General features: G+C 40.0%; 2 protein-coding genes across 2 annotated transcripts in view; one reads left to right on the top strand and one right to left on the bottom strand.

The window, feature by feature from the left end:
* rps15 (ribosomal protein S15) overlaps positions 1-8,466 on the top strand; it is a 10,467-nt gene extending 2,001 nt beyond the window's left edge. Inside the window, exons 3-4 of the mRNA XM_043721339.1 lie at positions 2,072-2,306; positions 8,309-8,466. Of these exons, the coding sequence (XP_043577274.1) occupies positions 2,072-2,306; positions 8,309-8,422 (349 nt within the window). The 3' untranslated portion in view covers positions 8,423-8,466. The remainder of the gene's footprint in view (positions 1-2,071; positions 2,307-8,308) is intronic.
* Positions 8,467-11,491: 3,025 nt separating this feature from the next.
* LOC122565106 (gap junction beta-5 protein-like) lies at positions 11,492-14,274 on the bottom strand. Its single transcript, XM_043720742.1, has 2 exons — positions 13,715-14,274; positions 11,492-12,651 (listed from the first exon to the last, which is right to left on the bottom strand). Exons 1-2 carry the CDS (start codon positions 13,725-13,727, stop codon positions 12,050-12,052), a joined length of 615 nt encoding a protein of 204 aa, XP_043576677.1. The 5' UTR covers positions 13,728-14,274; the 3' UTR covers positions 11,492-12,049.
* Positions 14,275-15,017: the final 743 nt, after the last annotated feature.

The raw sequence follows: 15,017 nt of genomic DNA, 5'->3' as shown, positions 1-15,017 counted from the left end.
CCCCCCCCCCAATCCGAGATCCAACCCTCCAACTTGGCACCACCCTCTTGGACTGTCCCACCTGTCCATCTACCTTCCTACCTATTTGCTCCATCCTCTGCTCCAACCTGTCACCATCAAACCCCACCTGGATCTACCTATTATCTTTGCCGCTACCTTCCTCCCACCCTCTTCTATTTATCTCTCAGCCCCCACCGAACCACATTCCTGATTAAGGAATCATGCCTGAAATGTCAATTCTCCTGCTCCTTGGATGTTGCCTGACCTGCTGTGTTTTTCCAGTGCCACACGTTTTGACCCGGATTTATACAGTAGAGAAGAATGATCTGTGGCTATGTTTTTGGTGTTAAGAATACAGTTTGATTAGTTGATTTATTTCAACTTTTTTGGCTTGACACAAAGGTTTTAACTTTTTATTTGGAGGGGACATGGAGTGTCACAGTATCTGTTGACATTTTGCAAACCGTGGTTGTAAGTTTTCTCGCTGAGCTGGAAGGTTTGTTTTCAGACGTTTCGTCACCATGCTAGGTAACATAATCAGTGATCCTCCGGTGAAGCAATGGAGATCTGGCCCGCTTTCTATTTGTGTTTTGGTTTGTTAAGGTGGGTGATATCTTTCTGGTACCACAACACACTGCAGCACCCAGGAACTATGAGCGGCAGAAGAAAAATACAGCGTAGTCAAGAACAATGGGTATACTATAAATACAGTCTGCTGATTCTTAAACAATGATCCCAAGCAAGTAGACACAACACGCCCAGAAATCTGAGCCACACTAACATACATCAAACACATTTCGGAGATGAATACCAGACTTGGCATCATGGTATCCCACAAACCTACCAACACACTGAAACAGCTACTGATGAACCTAAAGGACCTTGTACCAACAACCTGCAAAACTAATGTCATTTACGAAATATCCTGCAAGGACTGTAGCAAACACAACATTGGACAGACAGGCAGAAAAGTATCCATCAGGATACACAAACACCAATTATCCATTAAAAGACATGACCCATTATCACTAGTATCCTTACATACAGACAAAGAAGGACACCAATTCGACTGGGACAACACATCCACCCTAGGACAGGCTAAACAGCAACACACATGGGAATTCCTAGAGGCCTGGTATTCAAACTGGAACTCCCATCAATAAACGCATTGGTTTGGACCCATTTTACCAACCTCTGGAAGCGGAAATGGTATCACCCACCTTAACAGATCAAGACACGCAAATAGAAAGTGGGACAGAACACCGGCGGCTCACTAATGATAATACCTGGTATAATGACGAAACATCTGAAATCAAACCTTCCAGCTCAGCGAGCAAACCTACAATCTGAACCTAAACCTGAACTACAAATCTTCTCAAAAATCGCAAATCTTGGATAGTGTGTGAGATTGCACCCTTTTTTTCTGACTTGAGAGCATAGTCTGCTGTCTTTGTTCCTCTCATTGACTGCAGGAATGATCGAAAGAGTTTGATTGAAGTGCAGTAATTTTCACACATTAACTTACATCAAAGCAATTAGATCACATACTCTGAATTTCAAACTGGGACTGCAACCAACAAATTTTTATCTCCATTGAATAAAGAACAAAGAAAATTACAGCACAGGAACAGGTCCTTCCGCCCTCCAAGCCTGCGTAGATCCAGATCCTCTATCTAAACCTGTCCCCTATTTTCTAAGGATCTGTATTCCTCTGCTCCCTGCCCATTCATGTATCTGCCTAGATACATCTTAAATGATGTAATTGTGCCCGCCTCTATCACTTCTGCTGGCAACGCATTCCAGGCACCCACCACCCTCTGCATAAAGAACTTTCCATGCATATCTCCCTTAAACTTTTCCCCTCACTTGAACTCATGAACCCTCGTAATTGCTGCCATCTGATCCTGGAACTCACTTAGAAGCAGCATGTATTGAACAAAAGATGTAATATGGTCTAGTTTTAAAATGGTTAGGCTTTTGGAAATGCCCAATGCTATTGCAAACTACATTAAACATAAATTAATGAGCCTATTGTTGAGAATTTGCGCTGAGATTTTGCTTTTGTTTTCAGTGAACAGCTGATGCAGTTGTATTGTGCTCGTCAGCGGAGGCGTGTGAACAGAGGCCTGCGCCGTAAGCAACAGTCGCTGCTGAAAAGGCTGCGCAAAGCCAAAAAGGAAGCTCCTCCAATGGAGAAACCAGAAGTCGTCAAGACTCACCTCAGGGATATGGTTATCCTCCCAGAGATGGTTGGTAGTATGGTGGGTGTGTACAATGGCAAAACCTTCAACCAGGTTGAAATCAAGGTAAGGTGAATTTGCTCCTGAATTGTGGTTTCATTGGCAAGTTTTTTAATACATATTTTGACGAAGGCGGAATGCAATATTGAAAACTAATCACAGAATCATGTGCTGCATTGTTAAGCATTAGCTGCTTCAATTTTGAGTCCAGATAGATGACCATGATTTTTGTTTCATCTGCGGGTATATTTCATTTTCTGTTGCTGCTAATAGGTGATGTGCAGATAGGTAATCTTGGGCAATGCCATTGGGGACAGTGCTGTAATCGAACAATAGAATTTTACAGCAAAAAAGTTGGACATTTGGTCCATTTTCTTTTTGCCTTTGCTGGCTCTTTAGGGAAGCTTTCTAAATAATCTCATGCCCCTTTTTCCATTTTGTCAAACATTTGAGTATTTCTTATAATGGTGAAGTCTGCTGTGATGCTTCATTCTACTAGGAAAAGCAGGGTCAGCAGCCTGGATGAAAAAGAGAACAATGTTTTTTAGTATTGTTGAGCTGAGAGACTTGTTGCCAAAGCTTTTCATCTCACACTAACCAAGACAAACGCGTGAATGCCAAATTCCAAACAATCACAACAGGTTAAAGTACATGAGTAAAGGGTGCTAATTGGTTGCAGTGTTGCTATTGTGAAAGCAACTGGGAACTATTGCCTTCCTAAGATCCTGGGTAATTCGGAAAAGATGCAGTGTTCCTGTATTGTATTGCTATATACACGATGTAACGTTGATGTACTGACCCTTACAGTGATTACTTGAGGTGACCAATGTAAATATTCTGTTTTGTTGATGTTGACAATAGGTCATCGACAGAAGCCCAACATTACTATTCCCACGTTCCCATTTCCTGACACTGGAAGCTGAAATTTACCCACCCAGTACTTTTTGAAAAAGAAAACAATAAATCCTGTGCTAAAATTCCTGGATGGATGTTACCATTTTCTGTTGCATTGAACTCTGAAAATCTTTGTCTCTAACAGCCCTAATGACTTCTGCCACTGAGGTTGTTGTCCTCAGTTGGCTCAGATATTGTGTATCTGTGATGGCTATCAGTACAAGTGGGATCCCAGACCTCCTGAAAATAATTTCAATTCATTCAAATGCTAAGTCTGAGCACTATATGCACTTCATTCAATGTTGCAAAATGATCGGTTAACAGTAACCTTGACCCCCTGAAATTCTGCCTGCATATATTGAAGCCAATCAGGTTTCAGATTAGGAGGGAGGCGATAGTGAGTGTTATTGATGCTGGACCAGTAGTTTAGAGGCTAGTGCTATGAGGCCATTTGCTGAATTCCCACCATTGCAGATGGTAGTATTTGAATTTGAGTAATAAAACTAGAATGAAAACTAGTCTAATGATGATTATGAAGCAGTTATTGAAAACCCTGTTTGATACACTGATATTCTTTTAAACGGGAGGAAATCTGCCATCCACACTTGGTCTCATCTGTGACTCATGCCTACAATAATGTGTTGTTCCTCTTAAGAACCAGTGTTTTAGAGGATTGAAATTGGATGGACCATCCAACATTGACGCAAGTCACTGGAAATGACAGCAATACAAAGACCTGCCAATCCTGCAAACAAATCACTGATGTGTCAGGGCTTGTGCCTGAAAATGTCATTCACAGGGGCTTGAACCTTAGTGTCCAAGACGCTGCCATTGCCATCCCTGACAGGTCATACCCACCAGAGGTGGTGGCACTATGGTATACAGTCTGCGAGGGAATTGCTTTTGAAGTCCTCAACATTACTGTAGACCTCATCAAGTCTCATGGTATCAAGTTAGATCTGGGCAAGGAAATCTACTGCTCCCTCTGTAGATCAATGAGCACACCTACATTTTGAACAACCCTTGAAGAATGCACTCAGGGCAGCGAGATGTCCATTACCAAGAGTGACTCAGTAGGACCACAGCTGACTAAACTGGGATAGTCTTAAAGGGCACAAGAAAGATCTAGAAGCAGAAGCAGGCCATTTTGCCCTTCAAGTGTACTCCACTAATCAATGAGATTATAACTAATCTGATGATCCTCATCTTTTCTCCACTGCCCTTGGTTCCTTATGTTTATCTCAGCCTTGAAGGTACTTAATGGCCCAGCCTCTACAGCCCTCTGCAGTAAAGAATTCCACAAAATTGCTGGAAAATTCTCATTTCCCTATTTTTATACTCCATTTTCTTTGGATTTTACACCAGCATTCCATTTGTTTTCCCTGTTTAATCTGCTAAACTTCAATGCCAGCGTTTCAAGATTCATGCATGAGGATTCAAATCCCTTATGTCAATGTAAAATATTTATTTGAAAAGGGAAGGTGACAGTAAACTAGTACCTATAGCCCAGTTAGTTTAATGCCCATTATCAGACATTTCCAGAATCTTAAGAATTCTTGGACTCTTACTGCCCAGTGCACCCGCTGTCTGTCTAGGTCTCCTAGGATGCATGCCATAGGTGCTAGACTGGGTTTGCATTAGGTGGTGAGGTAACCAGTTAAGGGAAAGTGTATTTTTCCCTTGTCCTCACCCATCTACCTATGACAGATGTCTGTCCATGATGATCTTGGTATATCTCCACATTGAAGGTGGCCGTCATAGTTTTGTGTGGCATTACTACTATGCTGAATGACTTTGACTTGCTATCCCTGTTTGAAATAAAAGTTAATTGACAATGGTGTTTTGTGGGTCGTAGTTAGCATTGTATTCAACAACATTCTGTAATCTCGTGGTTTGGTATAGCTGCTACTCTATTACTTGGCCAAGTGAAGCAATCGACCCTGGTTTACTGAAGAGTGCAGGAGGGCATACCAGGAGCCAGTGTCAGTTTAGTGAAGCTATAGTACAAGACTAACACTTCAGACAATGGAAGCAGCTTAATGTAAGACAAAGTTAAGTGATCCAGCAACCACGGATCAGATCTAAACTCTGCAGTCCTGCTACACATTGTGAGTTATTTTATAGGCTAACACCATTCATAACTCTCTGGAAGAGAATCCTCCACAAGTAAGCCCATACTCCATATTAGGGAAGTCCAGCACCCCTTATTGTAAAAGACAAGTCTGTTTCCAGATCTGTCTTCAAGCAGAGATGCTCAGTGAGTGACCCATCTTTGTTTCCTCCTGAGGTCCTCAGCACCACAGATGTCAGTCTTCAGCCAAATTGATTCACTCCACATGATATTTCAAATGGCTGAAGGCACTAGTTACTGCAAAGGCTATGGGCTTTGACAGCAATCCAGAACTAGTTTTGAAGATTTGTGTTTCAGGCCGAGCTGCGACTTGTGTGAAGTTGTTCCAGGATGATTACAATAGTGGTATCTGCCTGGTAGTGTGGGAAGTTGCTCAGGTATACTAATATATCAGTCATCCTCATCAGTAATGTAACGGAAGGTGTCAAGTGGCTTTACTCCATCATACCCTGTTTGCTGACACTCAATTTGGGTTTTGCTAGGCCATTCAGCTTCTGACCTCATTGCAGCTTTCATCCAAGTGTAGACAAAAGAGTTGACCTGCAGAGGGGTAGTGACAGCGACTGACCTTGACACAAGCCTATATTTGCCGACAAATGGCAGTAAGGAATCCTAGCAAAACTGGAGTTGTTGGAAATTTGGGTAAGCTCTCCATTGGTTAGAGTCATACTTATCACCAAGGAAAAATGGTTGTGGTTTTAAAGGTCAATCATCTCAGCAGGATGTTTCTGTAGGAATTCCTCCAAGGTAGTAACTTATGGTGTAGAGCCTTACCTGCTTCATCAGTTACCTTCCTGTCATCATGAGGTCTGAGACAGTGATGTGGAATCATTAGCAAACAATGTTTCGCACTACTAGCGACAACTCGTTTTGAAGCAGTCTGTTTCCAAATCCAGCAAGATGTGGACAATATTCAGGCTTGGGCTGAGGTGTGACATAAAGGTCACTTGTCATCTAAGTGTCAGACAATGAACATCTCCAATAAGGAGCATAGAACCATCACCCCATTGAACTATTCAGTGACATTGTCAGAGCTGAATCCCCTACTGTTAATATCCACAGGTAACCATTGACCAGAATCTGAACTAGACCAGCTGTATATATACTGTGGATACAAAAGCAGGTCAGTAGAAGGGAAATCAGTGCCGAATAATTCATCTCTTTTCCCAGTGCCTGCTGTTTGCTTAACCTAATTATGTTCATATTCCAGTCTGCCCAAGGCATTTGTCAATCTGTACCATTTAAAAACAAATCCATGGGAGGATCATTGTAATGATTAAGGCCCATTAATGGCTGCCTGGGAAGATATCTACAAAGCTCTGCCAATGCACTTGTGCAAAGGAAAGCTGTAGATCATTGCAGTAAAACATTTGTACACACCAGAAATTATGTACTAATTTAGAAATTTAATAGGAGACTGAAATTTGATCTTTGTTATAAAATAATACAAAATGCAATAATAAGGTCTCAGTGGTTTACAGGAAAAAATCATAGGTGCCGGTTTAATGGTGATGGCTGACCTATTTTGTGCTGTAGAATTTTGTTGATGCGATGGGGAAGAGCTGCATTGATGAAACTACTTACACTGTAACTGCAACCAGAAGGTCTATTTTACTATGGCATGGAACTGTTTGGCGTAACTTGCCAATCTGCCACTGTGTGGTGCAATGTGTTGGAGTTGTACCTTGTCTTCAGAGAAATGGAATTGGATCTCTCCTTTGGTGGTTTTAGTTATTGTAGTGTTGACAGAATGGCTTTTAACACCAGAGAAGTGTGTTACAGTTTAAAGCCATTTTTTTCTCATGACTGATTTAGATGGCAGAAAGGGCTACTGGCATATGGATTAGTTAATGCTTCTGGAAAGGCAGTATGTATATTTCACAATTTGAGGAAAAGTATCTGAAAGCAAGTCAACTTTATTATCATAGCATAATTCTCCATGCAAAACGTAGTTGTGCTGTAGGCTTATGAAAAGGGTGGAGGAGGAGTGAAGCCATGTTACATTTATTGGTGGGGGTAAAGAAGTGGCTGACCTTTCCATCCTACTGTTTGAAATAGGGCTACGGAACCTCGGCCTTTATGCATATTCATGACAGAAATTGATAGATCTCTGGAGACTGACAGCAGATGAAATAGATACATTTCAGGAATACAGGTTGTTCTGCTATAATGCTTCAGTTGTGTTCCTCTGCAACCTTGTGCTATGGAAACTGCTGTATAAAATTGCTATACCCATTTAGGTTATCCAAACAGCAGTCACAAATCGTCAATCACCTTACAGCCAATTTGCATTGATGAAACACGTTTATACCAGAACAACGTGTATTGCATTGAGGTTAACTATGAACAAATTGCATGACAGAGCAGGTTCGATGGACTGATTGGCCTACTCCTGGTCCTACATTGCAATGAAAATTTCAAAAGCTAAAATGTCATCAGTGCAGGTGGATAGTAAGGTACATCTGACCTTTAGTAAGTCCAGGCAAACTTATTTCATTCAGTCAAGAAACAGTTAGCTAATCATTTGCTTAATTATGACTACAATCTTTACCAAATTTGTGGGATTTTTATGTGTCGTAAAGGCTGTGCATCCTCTTTATTATTTTTCTTCTGCTTTGATGGTATGCCTTCTGAAACCAGAAGTCAGTGATGGGATCAGTGTTGATGCACTGATCGTGTGTATGGACTAGATGTGTAGCCTCATGTTGCACTAACCTAATTACTGGCTTTTACACTCCTGTCTCCATTTTTCTTTGTATCCAGCTCATGGTGCCATCATTTTATAAAGTCAATGTCATTATACTTCTTTTAAAGATCGAAAGGTATAAGTTTTTCTCGCAAGCATGGAAGCCATCATAAGCAATAATTTAACTTTGTTTCATTTGACACTTACAAGGTGAAGGAGAATATACAGATCACAACTGTATTTCGTACTTTAACAATCGAGTCCAATCCAGCTGTGTCTTGAACTCCTGTTATAATTGTTGAAGTTAAAGTAAATTGCTTTGAATTCTTTTCTGAGTTTTACTCTTTTATTTTACAGCCTGAAATGATTGGCCATTATCTTGGCGAGTTCTCCATCACCTACAAGCCTGTGAAGCACGGCAGACCTGGTATCGGTGCCACTCACTCCTCCAGATTCATTCCTCTGAAGTAAACAGTTTGCAATGGAAATGTGTAAATAAAACTTATTTCACTGAACTTAACTTTGTCATTATTCTTTGGATGAGCAGTTTAACAGCTTTCTTACTTCTTGCACTCTAGGTTGGAACATAAATATTTCCTCTGCATGCATTTATCAGGCATTCTGTTTGTCTTTTGCTTGGGTCTTTTTGCAATAAGTTTAAATACATTTTTGCTTTGATCCTTTTAGGTCTTTTTATGAGAATTCAAGCAAAACTCTGATATCTAAGTTGTTCTGCAACATTTTTGAGGACTTATTGTGTAAGCGGGGAATGAGCCCTCTCTTTCACAGCAGATAGATCGGGAATTTGAGCTGGAATTTCATCCAGCTTTATGGATCAGAACAATAGGGGCTAGATTTGATAACTCAGTGAAATTGTGGAGATGTCTGATAATTGGCATCAGAATTCCTTATGTTCTGTCCTCCCATGGGGAGGTCTGCGCTGGGTGAAATCTTTGAAGAAATAAGAATGCCTGAAATCTGTCTCAAGTGGAGACATTTGAGAACAATTGTAAAGAAACCTTGCACAGTAGAGATTGACACAGAGGAAGGTTTAATGCTGATCTCATTGCAGTCAGGAGCTAGAGCAGCAGTTGGACTCTGGAGTGATACTGAGGTTGTTGTGGATAGCATGCTCTGTAAGATACGTGTTTTTCAATGCTTATTGTGTCAGATGACTTCTTGGGATAGCAGTGGAAGCCAAGCTCATAGGATTATGGGTAGCTGTGTTGAGAATGAGAGAAAGAGGTTGAATGACAGGACTAGAGTGATAGAAGATTAGGTAGTAAAGGGAACAGACATGTTTCTGCAGCTACAGAAGATATGTTGTGAGGGAGAAGAAATTGTTGGTGCTGTAGAGAATGGTTTAAATGAGAATGGCAGGGGGTTGCTAACTTCAGCAGGGAGAGGATAGAAACTAAAGACAAACATAAGAAGCAAATGTGGAAAGATGAGAAAATAAGTCTGGAAAATAAATGGGGCCATGCTGCAAAATAAAGCTAAGATGACTAACAAGGTTAAAAAGACAGGTCTAAAGGATTTGTGCCATTACGTGTGAAGCATTTTCAATAAAGTAGATGAATTCGCTGCAAATGTCTATAAATAGTTGCAGTTTACAGAGGTATTGCTGAAGGATTACCAAGGATGCGAACTGAATATCCAGGGGTATTCATTATTTAGGAAGGACAGACAAAAAAAGGAAAGGAGGTGGGTTAGTATTATTGATAAAAGTATTTCAATGCAGTGAGAGTTAGAGAGACAGAATATTGGCTTGGAAAATCATGTGGAAATATATAGGTGGAAATCAGAAACATCAAGCGGCAAAATAGGCCCTCATGTAGTCGTAGAGATGTTAAGGAAGGCAATAAATAAGAAATGAGATATATGGAATACACAGGTAAAGTTGCTAATGTCTTCCTGGACCATAGGCTAGTCTCTTGTGAGAGAGACACCTGGTAGCAGTTTAACTTGATGATCGCCAGACCTCAGGCGAGGGTAGAATTTGAGAAGTAGAATCCTTCATTGTAATGTCAACTGGTGTGTGAATTGAACCCACACAGTAGTATTATAAAAATTGTGATAACAGAATATTTGGAAAACATTGGGATTACACAAAGCCAGCATGTGTTTGTGAAAGGCAAATCATACTTTAACAAATCTGGAATTTATTTTCATAAATGTAGAATCATAAATGTCTACATTGCCGATAGAGGCTGTTCAGTTCATTCAGTTTGTACTGAACCTCCGAAGAGCATCTTATCCAGACACCCAAGGTATTGGTGAGACCTCAGCTTAGGAAGGAAGACCAGAATTGCACGTGATACTCTGAGGGAGGATACACTTTTCATAGAGGAAGTGCAGTTCACTTGGCTGATATCAAGGTTGGCAGGACTGTCCTAATGAGGAGAGATTGGTTTGACTGGGCTATATTCATCAGAGTTTAGAAGGTTGAGAGGGGATCTGATCAAAATGTGCAAAATTCTAATGGCTGAGATAAGAAAACATTTCTTCACTCGGTAGTAAAACTGTGAAAAAGGTATGGAGAGAGAGTGTTTCAAAATGAAGCTTTAAGGTAGAGGATTAGCATACTCATGCTGAATGATGGTACAGAGTCAGAGGTTGAATAGTTTACTCCAGCTGCTAGTTTTATATTTCAAAATGTGCAGCAGTAAGCTGAGGATGGACCTGAATGGTAGGTCAACCTCAACCTCTAAAATTTAAATTCCCCATCCACAAAATTGTTACAGTGTGGAAGGAGGCCATTCAGCCCATCAGACCTATACCAGTGCTCTCCAAATGAGCATCTTGCTCAAGGCCATTCTTTTTGTCTTCTCTCCATAGTCTTGCACATTGTTCCTTTTCAAATAACTGCCTTGTTCCTTTTTGAATACCCCAATTTGAATCTGTAAGCCATAATAATTTGCAAAACAAATTGCAACTGAAGTAGATGTGTTTTTTATTCTGAAGGAAAGAAAATACTAAACAAGTAGGAAGTTTTCATCAATTGGTCCCTCTGCTGTGTGTTGCCTTGTAATCTGTAGTGTGTAGGTCCTTAAAGGTGGAAGATTCTGGGTTTTACATGTTGACACATTTAATGCAGCAAGCAAGCAAGCAAAGGATTACATTCATAGGAAAAAAAGGAAGATTCCAATTCCAATATTGTGCAAACCTGTTAAACAATGAAAATTCACAAAGTACTGAAGCTCATGGGAATAGGTAATGAGGGGGTTCTAACCAGTTCCAAAATATTTATTATTGTAAGAAGGCAAAGGGAGGCATTGTTGCAAAAATTAAGATGATTTTTCTTTATGCTGCGGCTCTTGTTGACCTACACTAGCTCCCAGTGAAGGAATACCATGATATTATAATATACATCGTTATCAAATTTTATTCTTGTTTTACTCTTCCTCAGAGCTCTCACCATGTCCTCCCCTACAATCAGATATCTGAGCTTCATAACCTTGATTTTACTTGTTTACCTATTAGTGACTACCTTTGACTGCAACGGCCTAAAAACTATCAGTTGTGTCCCTCCCTGCCCACGCACACACTAACTTTTTTTTTCCTCCCTCTGCTTCATGAGGATTCCTGAAACCTACCTCTGACCAAGTTTTTAAGTAATGTTTCTTGAATAGAAGGGCACATTTTAAAGGAGGTTGGACAAAAATTTTTAAGGAGCAATATGAAATTTGGTGTAAAGGTTGGGCAATCATCGATCATTTCTATGAAGAGAAAACCCATTCTATTTCTGTGCCCTTTCCTTCGCTTTTATTGTTGCTTTAGTACCTAACCCAACAATCTTTCTTTCTTCAACACTAATTATTGCAACTGGATGAGATTATTCTTTCCATGTGTAACATTACACAAATCCTGACTACCCAATCTCTATTCTTCATGCGTAATTAACCTTCATGTGATATGCTTGAGCATAAGCCCACTTCTCATTAACCGCCAACCAAACATCAAACCCCTGATTTATTGACCAGAAAGTTAATTTGCAATCAGACTAATTAATGTGGAGATGACAAGGTTGCTTGCAATATGAATATAATCTGTAAGTACATTGTATATGTTAAAAAAAAGTAATATCCAGGCTGTATATTATATGTAGGTTTTAAAAGTATGTTTTGCTACTGAAGAGTATATCTCTCTTACCCCAAGCAAGAGAGAAGCAAATGAACATGTGTACATAAACATCACAAAGACATCTTTCTGTTGGCTTTTCAACATTACACAAACCACAGTCTTCTCACAGGGAGTTATGTGACATTCAAACATGTGTGGCCTCAGTATATTTGGGTAGAGCATATGATGCAAAAAGAGGAAGAATCCTTCAATTAGTATTTTGGCAAGCATGTTGATAAAGCCTGTCTTCCATTCTCTGCCTTCTGATGCATACAGACTGTTGTATAAATAGTTTGCCATCGAGAGGGTGAAAATGAACACGAGTTGCAGTGTGAATAAGGTAAATGGTGACAGAGGTGAAAACTCGGTATAACACTGGTGGCGACAGCCCACCCGGGTGGAATTACACTGCAGATCGAGCAGGTCATCCTTCCAAATGGTGAATGTGTTGATGATAACCACAAGGAAACGAATGCCGAAGATTAGAGCCAAACTGTTTTTGACACGAGGTGAGGCATAGGCTCCTGTGCCACTCAGGAGAGTCAAGGTCATCTGCGTGACTGAATCCATTTGTAGTTCTATTTGGAGAAAGCAATTTAAAAAAAGAACAGGTGGATTAGAATTTGTCCCTCAAGCATTCTCCTCTGTTAGTTTTTACAGACACTGAGGCCTTTCAATTCAATGTTTTACATAATTTAAGGTCAAGTCTGTTCATCCTATTTGTTTTGCCGAGGGAATTATCAGCTGTCCTCAATTGATCCAAAATACTTAAGGTGCTGCAAAGCCAGAATAAAATTCTCCCAGACGTGCTGAGTCTTTGCTGTACTTCCTGTATAAAGAGAAATGTTGGAAATGCTCAGCAGGTCAAGCAACATCTGAGGAGAGTGGAGTGATGTTGACCTTTTGGGGTAATGAGCCGAAAGAGGGTAAGGTATTGAGGGTATTATTACAAGATTGAGAATCTTAAAGTTAAGGTATTGTTAGATTAGGGAGCAGTTCGATGATGGGGATCTGAGCTTGGTAAAAGTTTGGGTACAGTTCATATAAATTTCAATCTGCTCAAGGTGATACAACATGCAGAGGTTATGAATGGCTAGGTTCACTTTCAGAGAGTGGCAAGGGAGAGGAATAATGGAATAAGTGCCAGGGAATGGGCTTGTATTTTAACAGACATAGAACACAGCAGCTCTCATCTTGATGAAAAGATTTCAAGGAAATTTCTGCTCCCCACAAACTGGATGTCAGAAAAGCAGATTGTGTGAAATGGAGGATTAAGAAAGATGGACTTGAGGTAGAGCTGGATGAGCTTGTGGAACCTGACATTCCTTGGAAGATGTTGCTTGGACGAACAGGCAACTGTGGAAAAAGTGGATGGTTGGCAAGGATATAAGCTGGGGAGACTGGAAGCAAGAGTGTGGGAATGGGTAGAAAAGCCTTTCTGAATTATGTGGGGTTTGGAGTTGAAAGTAGGAAGTCAATGAAAACATAAAATACTGGAATAATGCAGCAGTTAATGACCTTCAGAAAATGAAATACTAAACCATAAATGAAAGCAAAACACAAAATATCCTAGTTATATAGCATCTAAAATAAACACATTCAGCATGCCAGCTCTATGGAAAAGAAAAACGATAGAAGTACCTGCCAGTTCCATGATTTTTCATTGAGAGCTGGACATCTTCAAGGAAGAAAATGGATCCTGAAATATTTTTCACTCAATTTTGTCAGTTACCTGGAATTGCAGCAGTTTGTTGCAGTGTTCAGCACTGAGAATACATTTTTTTTTATAATGACACACCAAAACGTTTCCAAAAGCCCTTTCAATACTGTTTGAAGTGCTTCCGAATTAAAATATCCTTGCTCCTCTCATAACTTGGATCCTGCATATCTGTTTCTTTCTCCAGTGGTACGCTTTGTTAAAGTTAAACAAAGTCGAGGCAGTAAGTACATTTATCTGTTAAATGTTAAAATGACCTTTAAAACCACAGATGATAAAAATTTAAGAGTAAGCAGAGGAGGAGTATTGAGATTGAAAATTCCTGGAATGGGCTGGAACTAAATTACTGCTCGGAAATCACCAACTCCTTCTATAAACTGAAATTAAAAGCAAATGCAATTGCTTGTTTGAGTCTCAAATATATCTCTATATGAGGTGATAAAATGGAAGAAGGTTTTCAATTAAATAAGTAACACTTTAGATAACTGGAAATGGAAAAGCTGCACCTGTATTTGCTGAAGTACAGCATTCTGTTTCCTGTAAAGCACTGTGCTTACCATTACAATAAATTGCAGAGTTTCGTTTTTACTTTTGATGTTCAAAGTACCAAATTTTTTTATCACACCTCATGTTTGTTTAGGCTGTGCACATCTTATGTACTGTCCAGTATCACCAGTATTTCCAATAATCTCCCTGATATTCCTGTCAAATGAAACTCATTGCATATTGAACAAAGGTTGAGTAGACCAGATATATCTATGAACAACCCTCCACTTTGAAGGAATGCTGGCAATGTCTTTCCAAGTCAGGAAGTTGAGTGGATTGGAGAGGAACTTTCAAGTGGTGGTATTCCCGTATCTGTGACCTTTTGTCGGTTAATTGGTGGTGGGTTCGGGAGATGCTGTCTATGGTGAATTTCTGTAGTGCATCTTGAATGTTTAAGGATATGACTCTAATCAAGCGAACTGCTTTGCCTAGATGGTGTCAAGCTTCTTGAGTATTGTTGGAACTGCACTCATCCCAGGCAAGTCGGTAATGTTTCAACATACTCTTGACTTGCTTGTGTTCTGTAGATGGTGGATAGGCTTTGGGGAATAAAGAGGTGAGTTACTTGCTGCGGAATACGTAGCTTCTGACCTGATTTAGTGTTTAAATGCAGCCAGATTTTATAATGTCTAGTCCAGTTCAGTTTCTGGTCAATGATAACACCCAGGATGTTGATAGTGA

This window comes from Chiloscyllium plagiosum, chromosome 31, assembly GCF_004010195.1.
Source record: "Chiloscyllium plagiosum isolate BGI_BamShark_2017 chromosome 31, ASM401019v2, whole genome shotgun sequence".
NCBI lineage: Eukaryota > Metazoa > Chordata > Chondrichthyes > Orectolobiformes > Hemiscylliidae > Chiloscyllium > Chiloscyllium plagiosum.
This window is presented reverse-complemented; position numbering and strand designations above follow the sequence as displayed.